The 14,540-nt window shown below is 43.5% G+C and overlaps 1 protein-coding gene across 4 annotated transcripts in view; it reads left to right on the forward strand.

Annotated features, from left to right (window-relative positions):
* Positions 1 to 14,540, forward strand: part of CPEB1 (cytoplasmic polyadenylation element binding protein 1) — a 59,587-nt gene that overhangs the window by 33,839 nt on the left and 11,208 nt on the right. For 3 of the 4 annotated variants that reach the window (XM_061595456.1, XM_061595453.1, XM_061595454.1), the window contains 5 exons: positions 2,228 to 2,442; positions 6,401 to 6,647; positions 6,756 to 6,869; positions 8,941 to 9,045; positions 11,166 to 11,302. In XM_061595456.1, coding sequence (XP_061451440.1) covers positions 2,228 to 2,442; positions 6,401 to 6,647; positions 6,756 to 6,869; positions 8,941 to 9,045; positions 11,166 to 11,302 — 818 coding nt within the window. The remainder of the gene's footprint in view (positions 1 to 2,227; positions 2,443 to 6,400; positions 6,648 to 6,755; positions 6,870 to 8,940; positions 9,046 to 11,165; positions 11,303 to 14,540) is intronic. The other variant, XM_061595455.1, reaches the window with a different exon arrangement.

The following is a 14,540-nucleotide window of genomic DNA, read 5'->3' on the forward strand; positions in this document are numbered from 1 at the left end:
GAAGGAAGGTACATACTAAGCAATTATTTGGAATTGTTTTCAGATTAATATTCATTAAAAATGGGATGATAATTTGGTCATTTTAGTTCTGAAGCAGAACGAACTTGTGAAGCCATTCAGGAGATGAACCGTCTCCAAATGTTCAAACTGTATTTTTGTCATGATGTGCCAGAATCATCATCACCAAACAGTCTTTTAAATTGTATTAAAAAGACTGTTTATTCTTCTGGTTAGTTTTCTTCTTCAACAAACAACAACATTAACAAAATATGCACATGGATTTTTGAATGGTTAACTATTTCAGTGTTAGATAAATGTAAAGTTCTTGAAAAAATAAAATATAGGTAATTTCAACTAAGTCAACATGAGAAACTTAAAATATTGTGTGGTACAGTTAATTCAGTCTTCTTCTACACCTATATCTTCCTTGTTCATTGTATGGGGAAAAAAATGAAAGCTTTCCTGCTTTTCCAGTTCCCAACTTCTCAATTTAGAATGAATTAGTCCAAAGGAAGAAAAAATTCTCTTTACACCTGCAGAAGAGGCTACTGCTGGATTACCACTTCAGTGGTCTCCTCCTTGTTCAGATCTGCTTGATCTCCCCAAATTCTCTATTCACTGACCTTCTTTATCTTTGCACTTATAGAGAGGCAAGGCAAGGGAGAGAGCACATGCACTTCATGTACACCACCTGCAGAATAGGGTTGATCAGGGCCACATTCACACTGTATATTTATTTCACTATCATTCCATTTTAACCAGCCATGGCTTCCCCTAAAGAACCTTGGGAAGTGTAGTTTGTGAAGGGTGCTGAGAGTTGTTAGGAGATTCCCATTCTGATCACAGAGCTGCAATTATCAGAGTGGTTTTAACAATCAGCCCTTCTTCCCAGAGAACTCTTGGAATTGTACCTCTCTGAGGAGAATTAGTGTCTCCTAACAACTCTCAGCACACTTCACAAACTACACTTTCCAGGATTCTTCGGGTAGAAACCCATGACTACTTAAAGTGGAATAAATGTGCAATGTGGATGTGGCCCAGGTTACCTCCCATCTCCTTAAACTGCTGTTAACCTATTCATAGAATATAATTAGAAGTTGTATAATTAGTATTCATGGTGATATCTTTAAACTAGGCTCTTTTTTACTGTTTAAAGAAAATTTTGAAATCTGATCTAATTTTTTTTTTTTTAAATCATTGATCTTTATCAACCCTGACTGCCACTTTGGAAGACTTTCTAGCTATGGTCATATTATCATGAGAACTGATTTGAGCTGAAAACATTATAGATGACAGTGACTCTGATTGCAGGCCCTGCTAGACACATGGTTTAGAGCAGTCGATGTGCGCAGTAAGATGAAAAAAATGGGCAGCTTTGACAATTAGATTTGGGTATAGAGACGTCTCATACTAAAGCATTTGAGATGAGGTGTGTACATAACTTCCACCATTCTCTGACCTCTAGCGCAAGGCTTCTTGTGCTGGCAAATGGGTGAGTTTTAATGGTGTTCAGCAGAGGAGTCCAGAATAACAGTTGTGCAGTCAAGTTACCAGCAGCCTACTTATGCATTCTTGTGCAACAACGTTTAGCTGGCAAAAAACAATTTGCCGGTGGAATAAGTATACTGTTAAGTGACTATAACTTAGTACTATATCAGATACAACCATGGGTAATGAGGCTGCTGTACCTCTGTTTGCACCTTTGCTTGACATATGGTTCTCCTGTGGAGCAAAACATGTTTATGGGACCTGTGGATCTACCTCCACTCTCTGAGATGTGACATCAGCATGCATCATACCATGTTCAGCTAGAGGTCTTGTAGTCTGCAAGATTCCCCTTGTGTGCCGAACGACAGATGACAGGGTGCTTGCTACCTGCAGTTACTGATGGACCAACAGCAGTCATAGTACAGAAAGTTAGAGCACCGTACAGAAAGTCAGTGTTTATTTGTACTCAGGGCAATTGATACCAGTGTGCTTTGTATAGGTATTGGAACGCAGTTACTCACACCTTGTGGGTGATGCACCAGGGGCAGTCCTGCTGCTTCCTGTCACAGAACTGGTGAATTGAATGGTGTTTTTATAGTCTGCATTCTAGACATGCTGAGGTCTGTCCCTGAATTTATTTTTCTTTTTGAGAGTGCACAAGTACCATCTGGTTAAAGGGAATAGAAGAGGGCACTAGGGCTGAAGCGTACATTAAAGCATCCCTTTGTCTTGTTTGCAGTTCTTAACATGCTTAGCAATCCCCTGGGGAAACCCCCCTTGGGTTTCCTGCCACTGGATCCCATTGGCTCTGAGCTAACAGAGAACCTTCCAACCCCTTTGAGGGGCTCCCGTCTCGACAGCAGCCGTTCACTCCTCTATTCACGCTCCAGCAGTCCCTCCGACTCTGATACCAGTGGATTCAGCTCTGGCTCTGACCACCTCTCAGACTTGATTGTAAGTTGTTGGGTTTTTGTTTGTTTTGTTTCCTTCTGTTGGGGGACAGAGTGGGGAGGTTGTAGCAAGGCAAGCGAATGCTTGCTGAGTTACGCAGCAACATTGAACTTTGGAGAACATCATCTGGTAGCAAGATTTCCCATTCAGTCACTAGGGAAAAGGACAATATGTGGCAGCTACAGGTGGCTTTAAGTTATTCTTCTTTCCAAAAGTATTGCTTTTTAGAGAAGGAATAGCACTAACAATAGAGTCCTACTTCAGATTATATTTGTGTGTGTGGGGGAAATCTTGTGACAACAAAAATGCTAGACCTGGAAGGTATCACAGATTAAGTAGGCAACACACATTCAATTGGGCCTACTGATCATTGTGTAGGAGAGACTATAACACTTTGTTTCTTGTTCATTATAAAGGTGGAAAGAATATTTTTTCTGCAATAGACTTGTTTATGACAAAATAGCTTTAAGATCTGAAAAATCAGAGACCAGGGGTCCAAAAAGTTTAAGTACCTTAACTAGAAAGGCCATTCTGTGACTGGTATAAAATAAACAGGTTGCAACGTGTAGCTCATTTTGGATGTACTTCTGGTGGTAGAACTCATCATGTGGCTTTTTGTTAGGGGGCAGAAAAAGAAGAAGAAATATTATTTTGTGGCCCAGAAGACACAAGATGTCCTTTTGTGCATTCCTGATTATTTGTGCTCATGATGCTTTGTGGGTGGTTGTACATGTCATGAAATCTAGCTCCCAAGAGCCACGATTTGCATGCTTCAGACCCAATTCCCACCCTTTGGGCAATTGATCTGGAACCCAGTCACCAAATTCCCCTTGCCAAGGCTGTGCAAACCAACACCAACCCTGCAAGGTAGAAGATAGGCTGCCACCACCCCTTCACTGGTTCAACTCTGAGCTAGGGAAACTCAGAGCCCAGAATTAGGTAGACAAGAGCCAAACATACACTCCTTGTCCAGAAACCTCTGCTTAAACCAAAATATACTTCTGCTTAACTCCTTGGTAGTTTGTGGTCAGTGGTCAAGGTGCTGGATCCAGAACCAATCCTTCCCCCTCAATGAATACACCAGGTTAATAAGAAGTAGCTTTATTAAAAATATAAGTGCACATTAATATATAGCAGCAATACAATTCCTCAAAACCACATACCCAACCAGGGGTTCAGGTATAACATAAAAGAGTTCAACACACAACAGAAAATAACAAACTATCTAGTCTGTCTACTTACTTAAGAGGTAGTTGATGGTAAGTCTCATCTCTCCTCAGAGAGATAGCATCAGATAAGAAGCAGTGGAACCCCACATAGGTAACCACCCATCAAGATGGAAACCCAGGGGAACATTCAATGGAACGTTCAGGGGGAACATTCCCAAGGAACATCCAGGGGGAACAGCTATGGGTCTCAACCCCTATACTTAAAGAAAAAGAAACCTAACGGTCCAGGATGAATTAACCAATCAGGAGCTTTCTGATGTACTCCTCTTCCCGAAGCTTCTTCACTTTTTCGCGCCTTGCAGGCACCCTCCCAACTCTGATCTCAACCTTCTCAGGCCTGCATGACCTTGAGTACTAGGCTCCCAGCAGATTAGCAGAGATAAACAGGTGTTTCTGTTCAGGCCTCCCCAACTGCTTGCCGCTGGAAACGAAACTTAAAATTTTCCTCTCACAGAGGCCTGTCTCCTTCCAAGATGTAACTCCCATAGTTCTTTGTAACTGAGCCATGATACACAAACCAGGTTAACAAATGCACAGAAATTTCAATTTCATGACAGTACACACACCCACTTTCAACACAGTTTGAGTCTGCAGATGTTTTGGGGTGATCACATTGCTTCATTTCTATCCAATGCATATCCTGTAATTTCCTATGAAATCCCATAATTTTTCATACCACAAATGTTCAGGTTTATTCTTGTCCCGCTTTTATTATGCTACAGCCCCTCCAGATAGCATTGGGGAAGCATCACAGATCAATTAATAAAGCAGAATAAATCCACCACGAATGTGCTATTATTATATTAAGAACATGTTGCACTATACACATGCAATAAAACACCAGTCTGGAGAGGCCTGAGATGGATAAAGAAGGACAATCTCTTGTGTTTACCTTTCGTTAATCTTACCCTTCTCTTACACAAACTTGCCTCAGGCTTCTGAGCTGTTGGCTGGCACTGCCTTCATCTTAAGCCTCTTCTCCAGCGTGAAACGTAACTGGCCTTAAGTGTCCAGGTAAAGGTGTCCCCGCACTTGTAGTGCGAGTCATTTCCGAAGCTTAGGGTGACGTCTTGCGACGTTTACTAGGTAGACCGTGTATATGGGGTGGGATTGCCAGTTCTGTCCCCGGCCTTTCTTTACCCCCCAGCATATGCTGGGTACTCATTTTACCGACCACGGATGGATGGAAGGCTGAGTGGACCTCGACCCCTTTTATCAGAGATTCGACTTCCTCCTTTCGTTGGAATCGAACTCCGGCCGTGAGCAGAGCTTCGGCTGCGTTACCGCCGCTTACCACTCTGCGCCACGGAGGATCTTAAGTGTCCAGAGAGGTATAAAATTGTGTGTTGACGAGAAATATGGCCATTTAGACGTTTGGTCTCTAATACCAAGCGCTGCCAGCTTTGCCACAGATCTGAGAAGAGAGACTGCAGTAAGCTGTCGGTGTTAACATAAGCATTTCTTGCTCCATGTAGATGGTCTTACCAGGCACGTGGAAATTTGCATTCAATGGGAATTTTCTAATTCCTTGCAGCTACAAGCTGCATATCATTTAATGAAACTGGCAGCTATCAAAATACAGTTAATTGTGCCTTACTTGGCAACATTCATTTGAAATTATTGCCTGTTAGCATTTGTTGGTCGTTTTATACAAAAGTCTCGAAGTGACTTAATGACAAGATAAAATACAAACACATACAATAAATTAAAAGCCTTTTTAAAAAAAACACATGAAATTCATTTCAGCTCTGGAAAAACAAATGGATAGCAGTTGTGAGCTGGAGTGGGGAGAGGAAGCTTGGAAAATTATGAATGTTGACTTGTCCTGTGACTTTTTTAAGCATCTTTTTTGTACTGTGCTTGCCACAAAAGCATCAAGCATGAGGGCTAGAAGCATATTAAGGGTTGTATTCCGCTAAGTCCTTCTCAGAGTAGACCCATTGAAATTAATGAACCTAAGTTAGTCGTAGCTATTAACTTCAGTGGGTCTACTCTGAGTAGGACTAGCATTGACTACCTCTTTGTGCCAGAAATTCTTCCAGCATTCAACCCTGAAGGCTTCTCCCCTAAATCATAAGTTTGGATCATCCATTAGGGTAATCTAGTACTTTATCTGGAAGCCTGAAACCAGCGTTTTTTCTTGCTATTGGAACATTCCTTATATTTTCATTCCTTAAGCTGTAGAAACACATGAAGATTCAGGTGTTGTTGTTGTTCGTTTCTACCCCGCCTTTTGGCCCAAAGGCCCTCAAGGTGGCTTACAAAAAACACAAATATAAAAATGCATCAACAAAAACAATACAATTTACAAAAAGCAGCAGTTACAACTTCCAATAAAAATACGTTAACAAATCACAAAGCGAAAATCAGAAGGGTAGCAGTGAACTTTGACCAAGTGCTCCTTGCGGTTTTTGCTGCTCTTAAACTTCTCTGGACAGCTCTCCACCAAGATTCAATGAGATTCTACCATCGTTGACAACACAGTTAGCTAGCAAAAGAGTCTGGGTTACTTCATAATTTGAGATTGTTCCTGCACTCCCTGCTTGTAATAAGTAGCCTGAATTTCTCAGAACTCTGGTAACTTCTCTACCATTGAATTAAGGAAGGATAATTGAATTTTAGAGTTAGAAGAGACTGTGGTGGCCATCTAGTTCAATTTCCGCAGTGATGCAAGGAAATTATAGGTTACATGGCTCCTTCAAACTGTACCGCTTAATATGTGTTTCTTGCAGTCAAGTCTCCGGATCTCCCCACCTCTGCCATTCCTGCCTATGGGTGGCATTACTAGAGATTCCTTGAATGGAGCAGGATCCCATCTGGATCAAGACCAAGCTACTCTGGCTGCAGTCACTTCCACTCCAACCAGCATGCCCAAGCAATGGCCTGGAGCATCCACGTGGTCTTCCTGGAGCCTTCCAGATTCCTCAGAGGATCCGTTCAGCATTGAAAGGGAAGCCAGGCTTCACAAGCAGGCAGCAGGTGAGCCAAGGGTGGCCTTGCATTTGGTGGATTAGCTGGGGGCAAGTTTAATGCTGAGCTGTCTTTGGCTCCTGGATGAGTTTCCCTACCTGTGGCTTTTGTCTTCAGCGGTGAACGAGGCAACCCGCATATGGAGTGGGCAGCTCCCACCTCGAAACTACAAGAATCCAATCTATTCCTGTAAGGTGTTCTTAGGAGGAGTCCCCTGGGATATCACAGAAGGTAAGTCACTACTAAGGCAGGTTGTAGGGGGAAGGGCTTTGCTGGCTATGGCTCTCTCAACCCCTCCCCCCCCATGATGCAGGTAAACTGTCTTCATTTGAACTCTGTTCCTAATTTGCAAGGGATGCTTAGCATCCTTAGCCGTCCCTCCAGTTTGTGTGAAGCAGGGGTGGCTAACCTGTGGGGTTCTCCAGATGTTGCTGAACTGCAGCTCTCATCAGCCCAGCCAGCATAACCGATGGTCAAGGATCATGGGAACTGTAGTGCAGCAGTATATGATGGCCACAGATTCCCCATGCCTCATCTAAAGGTTCTCCTTAATGTTTGAGAGCAACATTCATAGTCTGGATCAAGAAAGCTTCATCGTGACTTTATCTGCCTCTTATCTAAGGGCATAGACCACGGGTGGGAGACTTTGGCGCTCCTGATGTTGTTGGATGCGAACTCCCGTCAGCCCCGGCTAGCATGAACAATGGTCAGGGATGGCGGAAGTTGTACTTCAATAGTGTCAGGAGGGCCACAGACTTCTCATCCTTACGGAAGCTGCTCTTTCTATTTTGCAAAGCCCACCCCCTCAAGCAGCATAAAATAAAATACCAAAAAAATAATACTACAGTGTTAATCGAAACCTCAAATTGAAAAATGCTGCAAAGCAGAACAAAATCCACCAGCCAGCCACCCCTCAAAAGAAGTGCCGCTTGTTATCAGAGAGAATTCCAGGAAGAGGACACCAGATATAGAAGAGGCTGTTAGCTCAGTGTTAGGCCTTTTGCTTTGCCTGCAGAAGGTCCCAGGCTCAATCCCTGGCATTGCTCTTTAAAATGATCTTGGTCTAGCAGAGAATACAGTATATTCCTGTATTAGTCTTGCTTGTAGCAGGGCCATATTGTGCTGTATATGCTCTGAACATCTCCTTGCAAGAGTGGATAGAGCATTGGTCTTGGACTGGTGAGAGGCAGGTTTAATCCCTTGCTGGACCTTAATGGATGACCTCAGACCAGACTGTATCTCTGCGTCTCAGATAAAATCTGGGCTGCTTTACAAAGAAGGTCAGGATAAAGATAGGATAACTTGGAGTGTGTGGGCAAAGGAAATAATTCAGAAGCTAGCACGAGTTTTCCCCGCATAATTGCTGTTGTGTTTCGCAGAATGCCACTTAAAACATCAGAGCTGCTGTTCTGAATTGCCTGAAGAGGGAACCATTCAAGTATTGTGCAGTCATTACTGAGAAGGCAGAAAATGCATGGTAGAGTAGCAAATAGAATTTCGGTTGGATATAGAACACGGAAGTCTAAGCCCATCATTGAGTAGCCAAGCTGCTATAGCCCAACTTTTGTGGGCTAAACATGGTTAAATGTACTAACCATGGTTATTTGTTTATTGATTTATATCCCGCCCTTCCTCCTAGCAGGAGCCCTGGGCGGCAAACAGAAGCGCTAAAAACACTTTAAAACATCATAAAAACAGACCTTAAAGTACATTAAAACAAAACGTTAAAAACATTTTTTTTAAACTTTAAAAACATCTTTTTTAAAAAAACCTGATACAAGACCGGTGCAAGCTGGTAACTGTCCTCCAATGAGGCGCATGCTTGCTGGGGGCTGCCATGTGCTTGCCCGTCCCACATGTCTGTTGCCCAACCATTATCAGTCCATTGTCAAACAAAGCCATGTTTAATGTGTTTCATTTGATTAGTGATGTTGCTGTTTGTGTTTGTTTCTTTTATATTAAAAAAAAGATAAAATCCATAGAGCTTAATCCTTCCCCACTCCATAACACTGGATTTGGGATTTTTTGTTGTCTCTCTAAACTGGAGAGCCAGTGTGGCGCAGTGGTTGGGGTGTCAGACTGGTACCTGGGAGACCAGGGTTCAAATCCCCACTCAGCCATGAAGCTGCTGGGCAACATTGGGCCAATCCCTGTCTTTCGGTCTAGCCTACCTCACAGGATGGTTGTGAGGATAAAACTGGGATGGGGGAGAACCATGTTCTTACGCCACCTTGAGCTCCTTGGAGAAAAAAGGTGGGATATAAATGTAACAATAAAGAAACTAAATCTCTTGTTTGTGCAGCGGGTCTGATCAGCACCTTCCGTGTGTTTGGCTCACTGAGAGTGGAGTGGCCTGGTAAGGATAGCAAGCACCCCCGCTACCCTCCCAAAGGTAATATGCCTAAAGGTAATACAGACGTGGTAGGAACCTTTTTATCCATGCTACCTATAGAGCACTGAGGGCTGCTGGGCTAGCATGGCTGCATGGCGGTGACTGGATGGGTGGCACACCGTAGGATTACAGGCCTCACTCTGGCGCACGGGTTCTTTCCATTCATATAAACTGCCAACTTGCTTTGAGGGAAAACTCCACACTTTGGTGGCTACTCGGGAAAAAGAGAGAAGAGCTGTACTTTGGGCCTGGAAAGCTGTTGCCCTTCTCACTGTTCTTCCCAATCAATTGTATTAAGGCATGATTCCTGCTGACTTGGAGAACCAGGCAGAAAGCTTTGCTTTGCCATTAAGCAGTAGCACAGTTAAGGCATTTGGGATGCGACTGTCTATGGCAGCCTTTCCCAACCAGTGTGCTTCCAGATGTTGTTGGACCACAACTCCCATCAGCCTCGGCCAGCATTGCCAGTGGTCAGGAAAGATGGGAGTTGTGGTCCAACAACATCTGGAAGCACACTGGTTGGGAAAGGCTGGTCTATGGGGAAGGGTTGTAGCTCGGTGGCAGAGTATCTGCTTCGCAGGCAGAAGGTCACAGGTTCAATCCCTGGTCTCTCCAGCTAGGACTGCGAGACACTCCTGTCTGAGTGTCCAAGATTCCTGTGTCCAAGATTCATTGGCTGTGCTGTTCAGTCTAGGAATCCTAGAAATGCTTCCATGCTAGGTTCCCACCATTCCTCATTCACCTGGCAGTTCTGATGACATTTCTTCCAAAGGGTTGCATTCCCATCTTCGGTGCTTCCCAGGTGATGTTGTGGACTACAGCTCGTATCAGCTGTAGCCAGGATGACCAATGATCAGGGGTTATGGGAGCTGCAGTCCAAAACATCTGGCAGGCGCCAGGTTGGGGATGGCTGTACTATGTTGGTGCTGCTGGGAGTTGGGGGAAAGCTGCATTGCCTTCAGGCAGAGCTGTGGCTGCTGCCACCACACACATGCATTCATTCATTCATTGCGCATACAATGCGCCGGTGCATCCCATACATCTTTATTGGTGTGGCTTTTTAAAAACATATTTACATGATGGTGTATACACATTCCTTTTTGATAGGTGAAGAAAAAAACACTCCCACTTGGAGTAGCAGGACCTCTTTTCTTGGGAAAATAGGTTGCTAAATGACTTCTGTTCTCCTTCCTGCCCTGCCTGCCATGTGAAGTCAAGGGGAATAGAGCATACTAGGTCCGTCCCCCCCAGCATAGCAATTCCACCCTGAAGAATGCTGACTGTTTTGTGGGGGCTGTTTTATGCAGTTAGCACAGAACAGGGTGTAGTGTTAGCAAAAAACAACAACACCTCACTTCTTATTTGTTTGGAGGCACCCTGGATTGTTCAGCACTGCAGTCTTCATGCACCATTTGTGTACTTAATGGAAAATTTTTGCTTCTGGCAGATGCAACTGTCGAGTAGAGGATATCAATCTCTGCTTAAGAATTGCTCAGTTGACTCAACCCTTCCATCTTCTACTAATGGAAATGGGGAAAAGGAACAGAAGTGGTACATGCAGTGCTTTTTCTTTTACGATGGTGCTCACCTCTTTTTGCTGCCGTTTTGTGCTGGCACCCACAATACTTTCATCAAGATATGAGTAGCAGTACCTCTTTTTTTTTTTTAACCAACAAAGCACTGGCTGTACTTGACAAGTGTGGGGATTCTGTATATTGCAAGAAGATTGTCTAATATCAGTAGTTCCCTTTCCCCTTGCACTGGAGGAATTTGCCTGCTACATAGGTGTTAATATTTGTGGAAGTGGTATCAGCAAAAGGCTGTCTTTGCTGGTCTTGCACTTTCCAAAGCATTGAGAAGAGAGATCCCAGGGGATGGTTAGCCACTGATACTTGTAAATGAAAGCTCCATGTTCAGAGGTAGCATGCTGCCTCTCATTACCAGACATGGAAGTGAGTGGTGGTGGTATTGCTTTGAGGCATCCCCAAAGCATCTGATTGGCCACTGTCGAACTAGATGGATCTTTCAACACCGCAAGGCAATTCTTAATATTAACTCTGCTACATATGAACGCCTAGAAAAGATGTGAACTTGTTTTCACCCTACTTTCTAACATTTCTTGCTTTCCACCCAAGGCTATGCCTACCTGGTGTTTGAGTCGGAGAAATCTGTGCGTGCTCTGCTCCAGAATTGCTCCTGTGATGTGCTGAGCCCCAGTGGCCTGAGCGAGTACTACTTCAAGATGTCCAGCCGTAGAATGCGCTGCAAAGAGGTGAGCAGGTGCATCGCTGCACAATCCAAGCAAAGCGGGTGGCTTATTGTGACTACTTGCTTTTATTCTCCAGCATCATTTCTGCTTAGGTGGCTGCCCTCAGTGAAGAGTGGATTTGCTCCCAGTTTGTACAAAGGAGTATTGTTCTGCGTATTGTATAATTGCTGGCTCCAAACACATACATCATTTAGCTAGAGGGGGTGTGTGGATAGGGACAGACAGTGGTGCATTGGGAATTGTGCTGGTTCTAAAGCCTTCTGAACATAGGAGGTTGTATCCAACTATGTTCTACTCAGAGGGGCCCCCTGAAATTAGCAAACCCATGTCCATTAATCTCAATGAACCTACTCCGGGTATGACTAATATTGGACGCAACACAGTGTTTTATGCTGCAAGTGCGTTAGTGAAAGAGGTGAATTGGTAATGCCTTGTACGGTGTAATACATGCAGGCAGAAGCAGTTTGTAAACTTGCCTTGTCAGAATTGGCAGCAAGGCTCCACATTGATCTTTGCTAGCATTAGGTCCTTGTGCCAAATGATGGCTGCACAAGCAGTAAAACCGTGAACAATGCAGTTTGTTGCTGGTTGGCTTGTGGCTTCCTGTGCTATGACTTTGCCAGGGAGATCTATATATTCAGCGTGTTACATAAAATTAGCTTGTCAATTACTTCTTTAAATACGTTTCTAGTTCCTATGGCTGCAGAGAGATGGCTTGGTTTGTGTAGGCAACCAACCACAAAAACAAGGATAGCATTGCATCTACTGCAAATACAGATGCACCCATTCAATGACCCAGTTAACCATAGGGTGTATGAATGGAAGGACTTGTAGTAGCACCCCTGTGGCTTATTCCATCAAATGCTCGTGAAAAGATCTACGTTGGTCAGACTACAAGAGCTTTGAAAAGACACTGAGGGCTCCTCCAGATGACCTATTTGTTGAGCATTCATCTTTATTTGCTTGCACAGAGCTTAAATGGAGTTAGACTGTGTGCAGTCTTTATTGAGTATTTGTTATGATTTGTTTGTGGGGAGCTTATATGACAACAAGCATTCATCCTCATTTGCTTGCGGTGTTCATGCGTCTTCCTGTTAGTCATACATTGCCCTTGCCCTTTTTGGCTTATTAAAGCTGCCAAGGGGGGGTTGACCAAGTTGATTTGCATTTGAGAATCACTGCTAGAAGCAGTTTGTGCTCCTATGTGTGTTTGTTAGCTGGCTCTTAGATCTCTGTATATATTTTTTGTATGTACATTGGAATTTCCTTCCCCTTACACATTAGACAGACACCATCTCTGTTATCTTTTTGGCACCTGCTGAAGACCTTGCTCTTTCAACAAGCCTTTTAAGTAGAGACCTTATTTCAGTCTGTGTTGGTGTTGGAATTACTTTTTTAGATGTTTAAAGCTTTTTTTAAAAGATGCTTTTTTGTTTTAATATGTTTTAAAGTCTTATTTTAAAGATGTTTTAGAATGTTTTTGTTTGCCGCCCTGGGCTCCTTCTAGAAGAAAGGGCAGGATATAAATTTACACAATCATTTGATAAATATTTTGAGCCTTACTAATCAGGCTTACTAAATAGGTTTGAGCCTCACTAGTCAGTCTCCTTGTACTTCTTAATTCTTAGGTGTTCTTGTTTTTAGGTGTGTTGCTTGTAGTGAGGTTTTGTTTGATACGTTATTTTTTCATATATACACACACACATTTTAAGTTCTTGTAGCAAACGTCTACAAGAAGTTAACTTTTGTTTGGCATTTTTACGAGACTCAGAATATATTTATACTTTTGTCCGCAAAATGCTGCAGAAAGTTGGAGAATTTAAGACTGGAAAATTAAAAACTTGAGAGAACCAAAACTGACAGATCCTTCTATTCCTGCTTGCCTGGCATGTAGGCCCAGCAACTTAAATTTGCACCCAGACAGGCCAGGGTTGTCATGATGTGTGCCCTGTGGACAAAGCTGTTCTGGGAAGTAGACTGCTGGAGCTTCCAAAGAACAGGATGCTTTTTAGCAACATCTGGCATGAATGCTGTAGCCAGTTCACTTGGCTATATCTAGACACATCCACACTATCCAGTGTACACTTAAAAGTACTATGATACCACTTGAGCAGTCATGGCTTCCCTCAAAGAGTCCTGGGACTAGTTTGTTAAGGGTGCGGAGAGTTAGGAGACCCCTGTTCCCCTCACAGAGCTACAATTCTTTCCTGCTTTCTTTGATCATCACTCCACAGGTGAGAGCCCAGAAAGAGATCTATGGAAAGCACGTGGTCTCTTGCAACTGCTCTATTTGATCACACTTGTATTTTTTTATCTGCATGCCCCAAATTAAGGATGGGGGTGGATTCCAGGGTCACACATCTATAACAAGTACAGCTGTTCCTGCTTGAATTATATAGTCATGTGAGATGCACAGTTTAGCTGATATGGCCCATGGGAGATTGGTTTGGGCTGTGTACCCATGAATTGGGTCTAGGGCCAATCTTGTGGTATTGTATCAATCACATATCTTAGCTCTGCTGCAATCTGGGCAAGAATTGCATAATGTATTGTTTGCAGAGTGCAGTTTCCATGGTGCAAGCATATGTTTCTTGGCACAGGATGGTGCCAACCCTCCTGTTTACAGGGAATGTGTAATAAATCTGGTCTTTAAGGCAGGAAATGGTTTGACTGCATAGAGGAACTGAACGGGAAGGAGTGCAGTCGCTTCTTAAAAATACCGAGTTGTGATAGAGCAGAGAACATGACAGAGCAGAATTGGAAAGTGGAATGATAGAACTTGCTTCAGCCATCTCCAGGACAAAACACAGTAGTTTTGGCCTCCAGAATGGATGTTGAGTACAAGGAGGGAAGAGGACTGTGGCTCAGTGCTAGAGCATCTGCTTTGCATGTAGAAGGTCCCAGATTCGGTCTCCAGTATCTCCAGGTAGACCTGGGAATGCCCTCTGTCTGAAACACTGGAGAGCCTCTGCTAATCGGTGTAGACAGTATTGAGCTAGATGGGTCAATGACTGACTCATTATAAGGCAACTTCCTATGTTCCTAAAGTATGCGTTATCATAGGGTAGCTTTCCCTAACCTAGTGCCCTCCAGATGTTTTGGATTTCCAATGGGAATAGTAGCCAAAAACATCTGAAGGGCATCAGATTGGGGAAGCTCTTTCTAGGGTAACATGCTGGAACAACTGTCAATGTCTTGCTAGGAGATCTGCTTCAGCAGCTTAGTTGGAGGTTGAATTCAT

Source organism: Rhineura floridana, chromosome 14, assembly GCF_030035675.1.
Source record: "Rhineura floridana isolate rRhiFlo1 chromosome 14, rRhiFlo1.hap2, whole genome shotgun sequence".
NCBI lineage: Eukaryota > Metazoa > Chordata > Lepidosauria > Squamata > Rhineuridae > Rhineura > Rhineura floridana.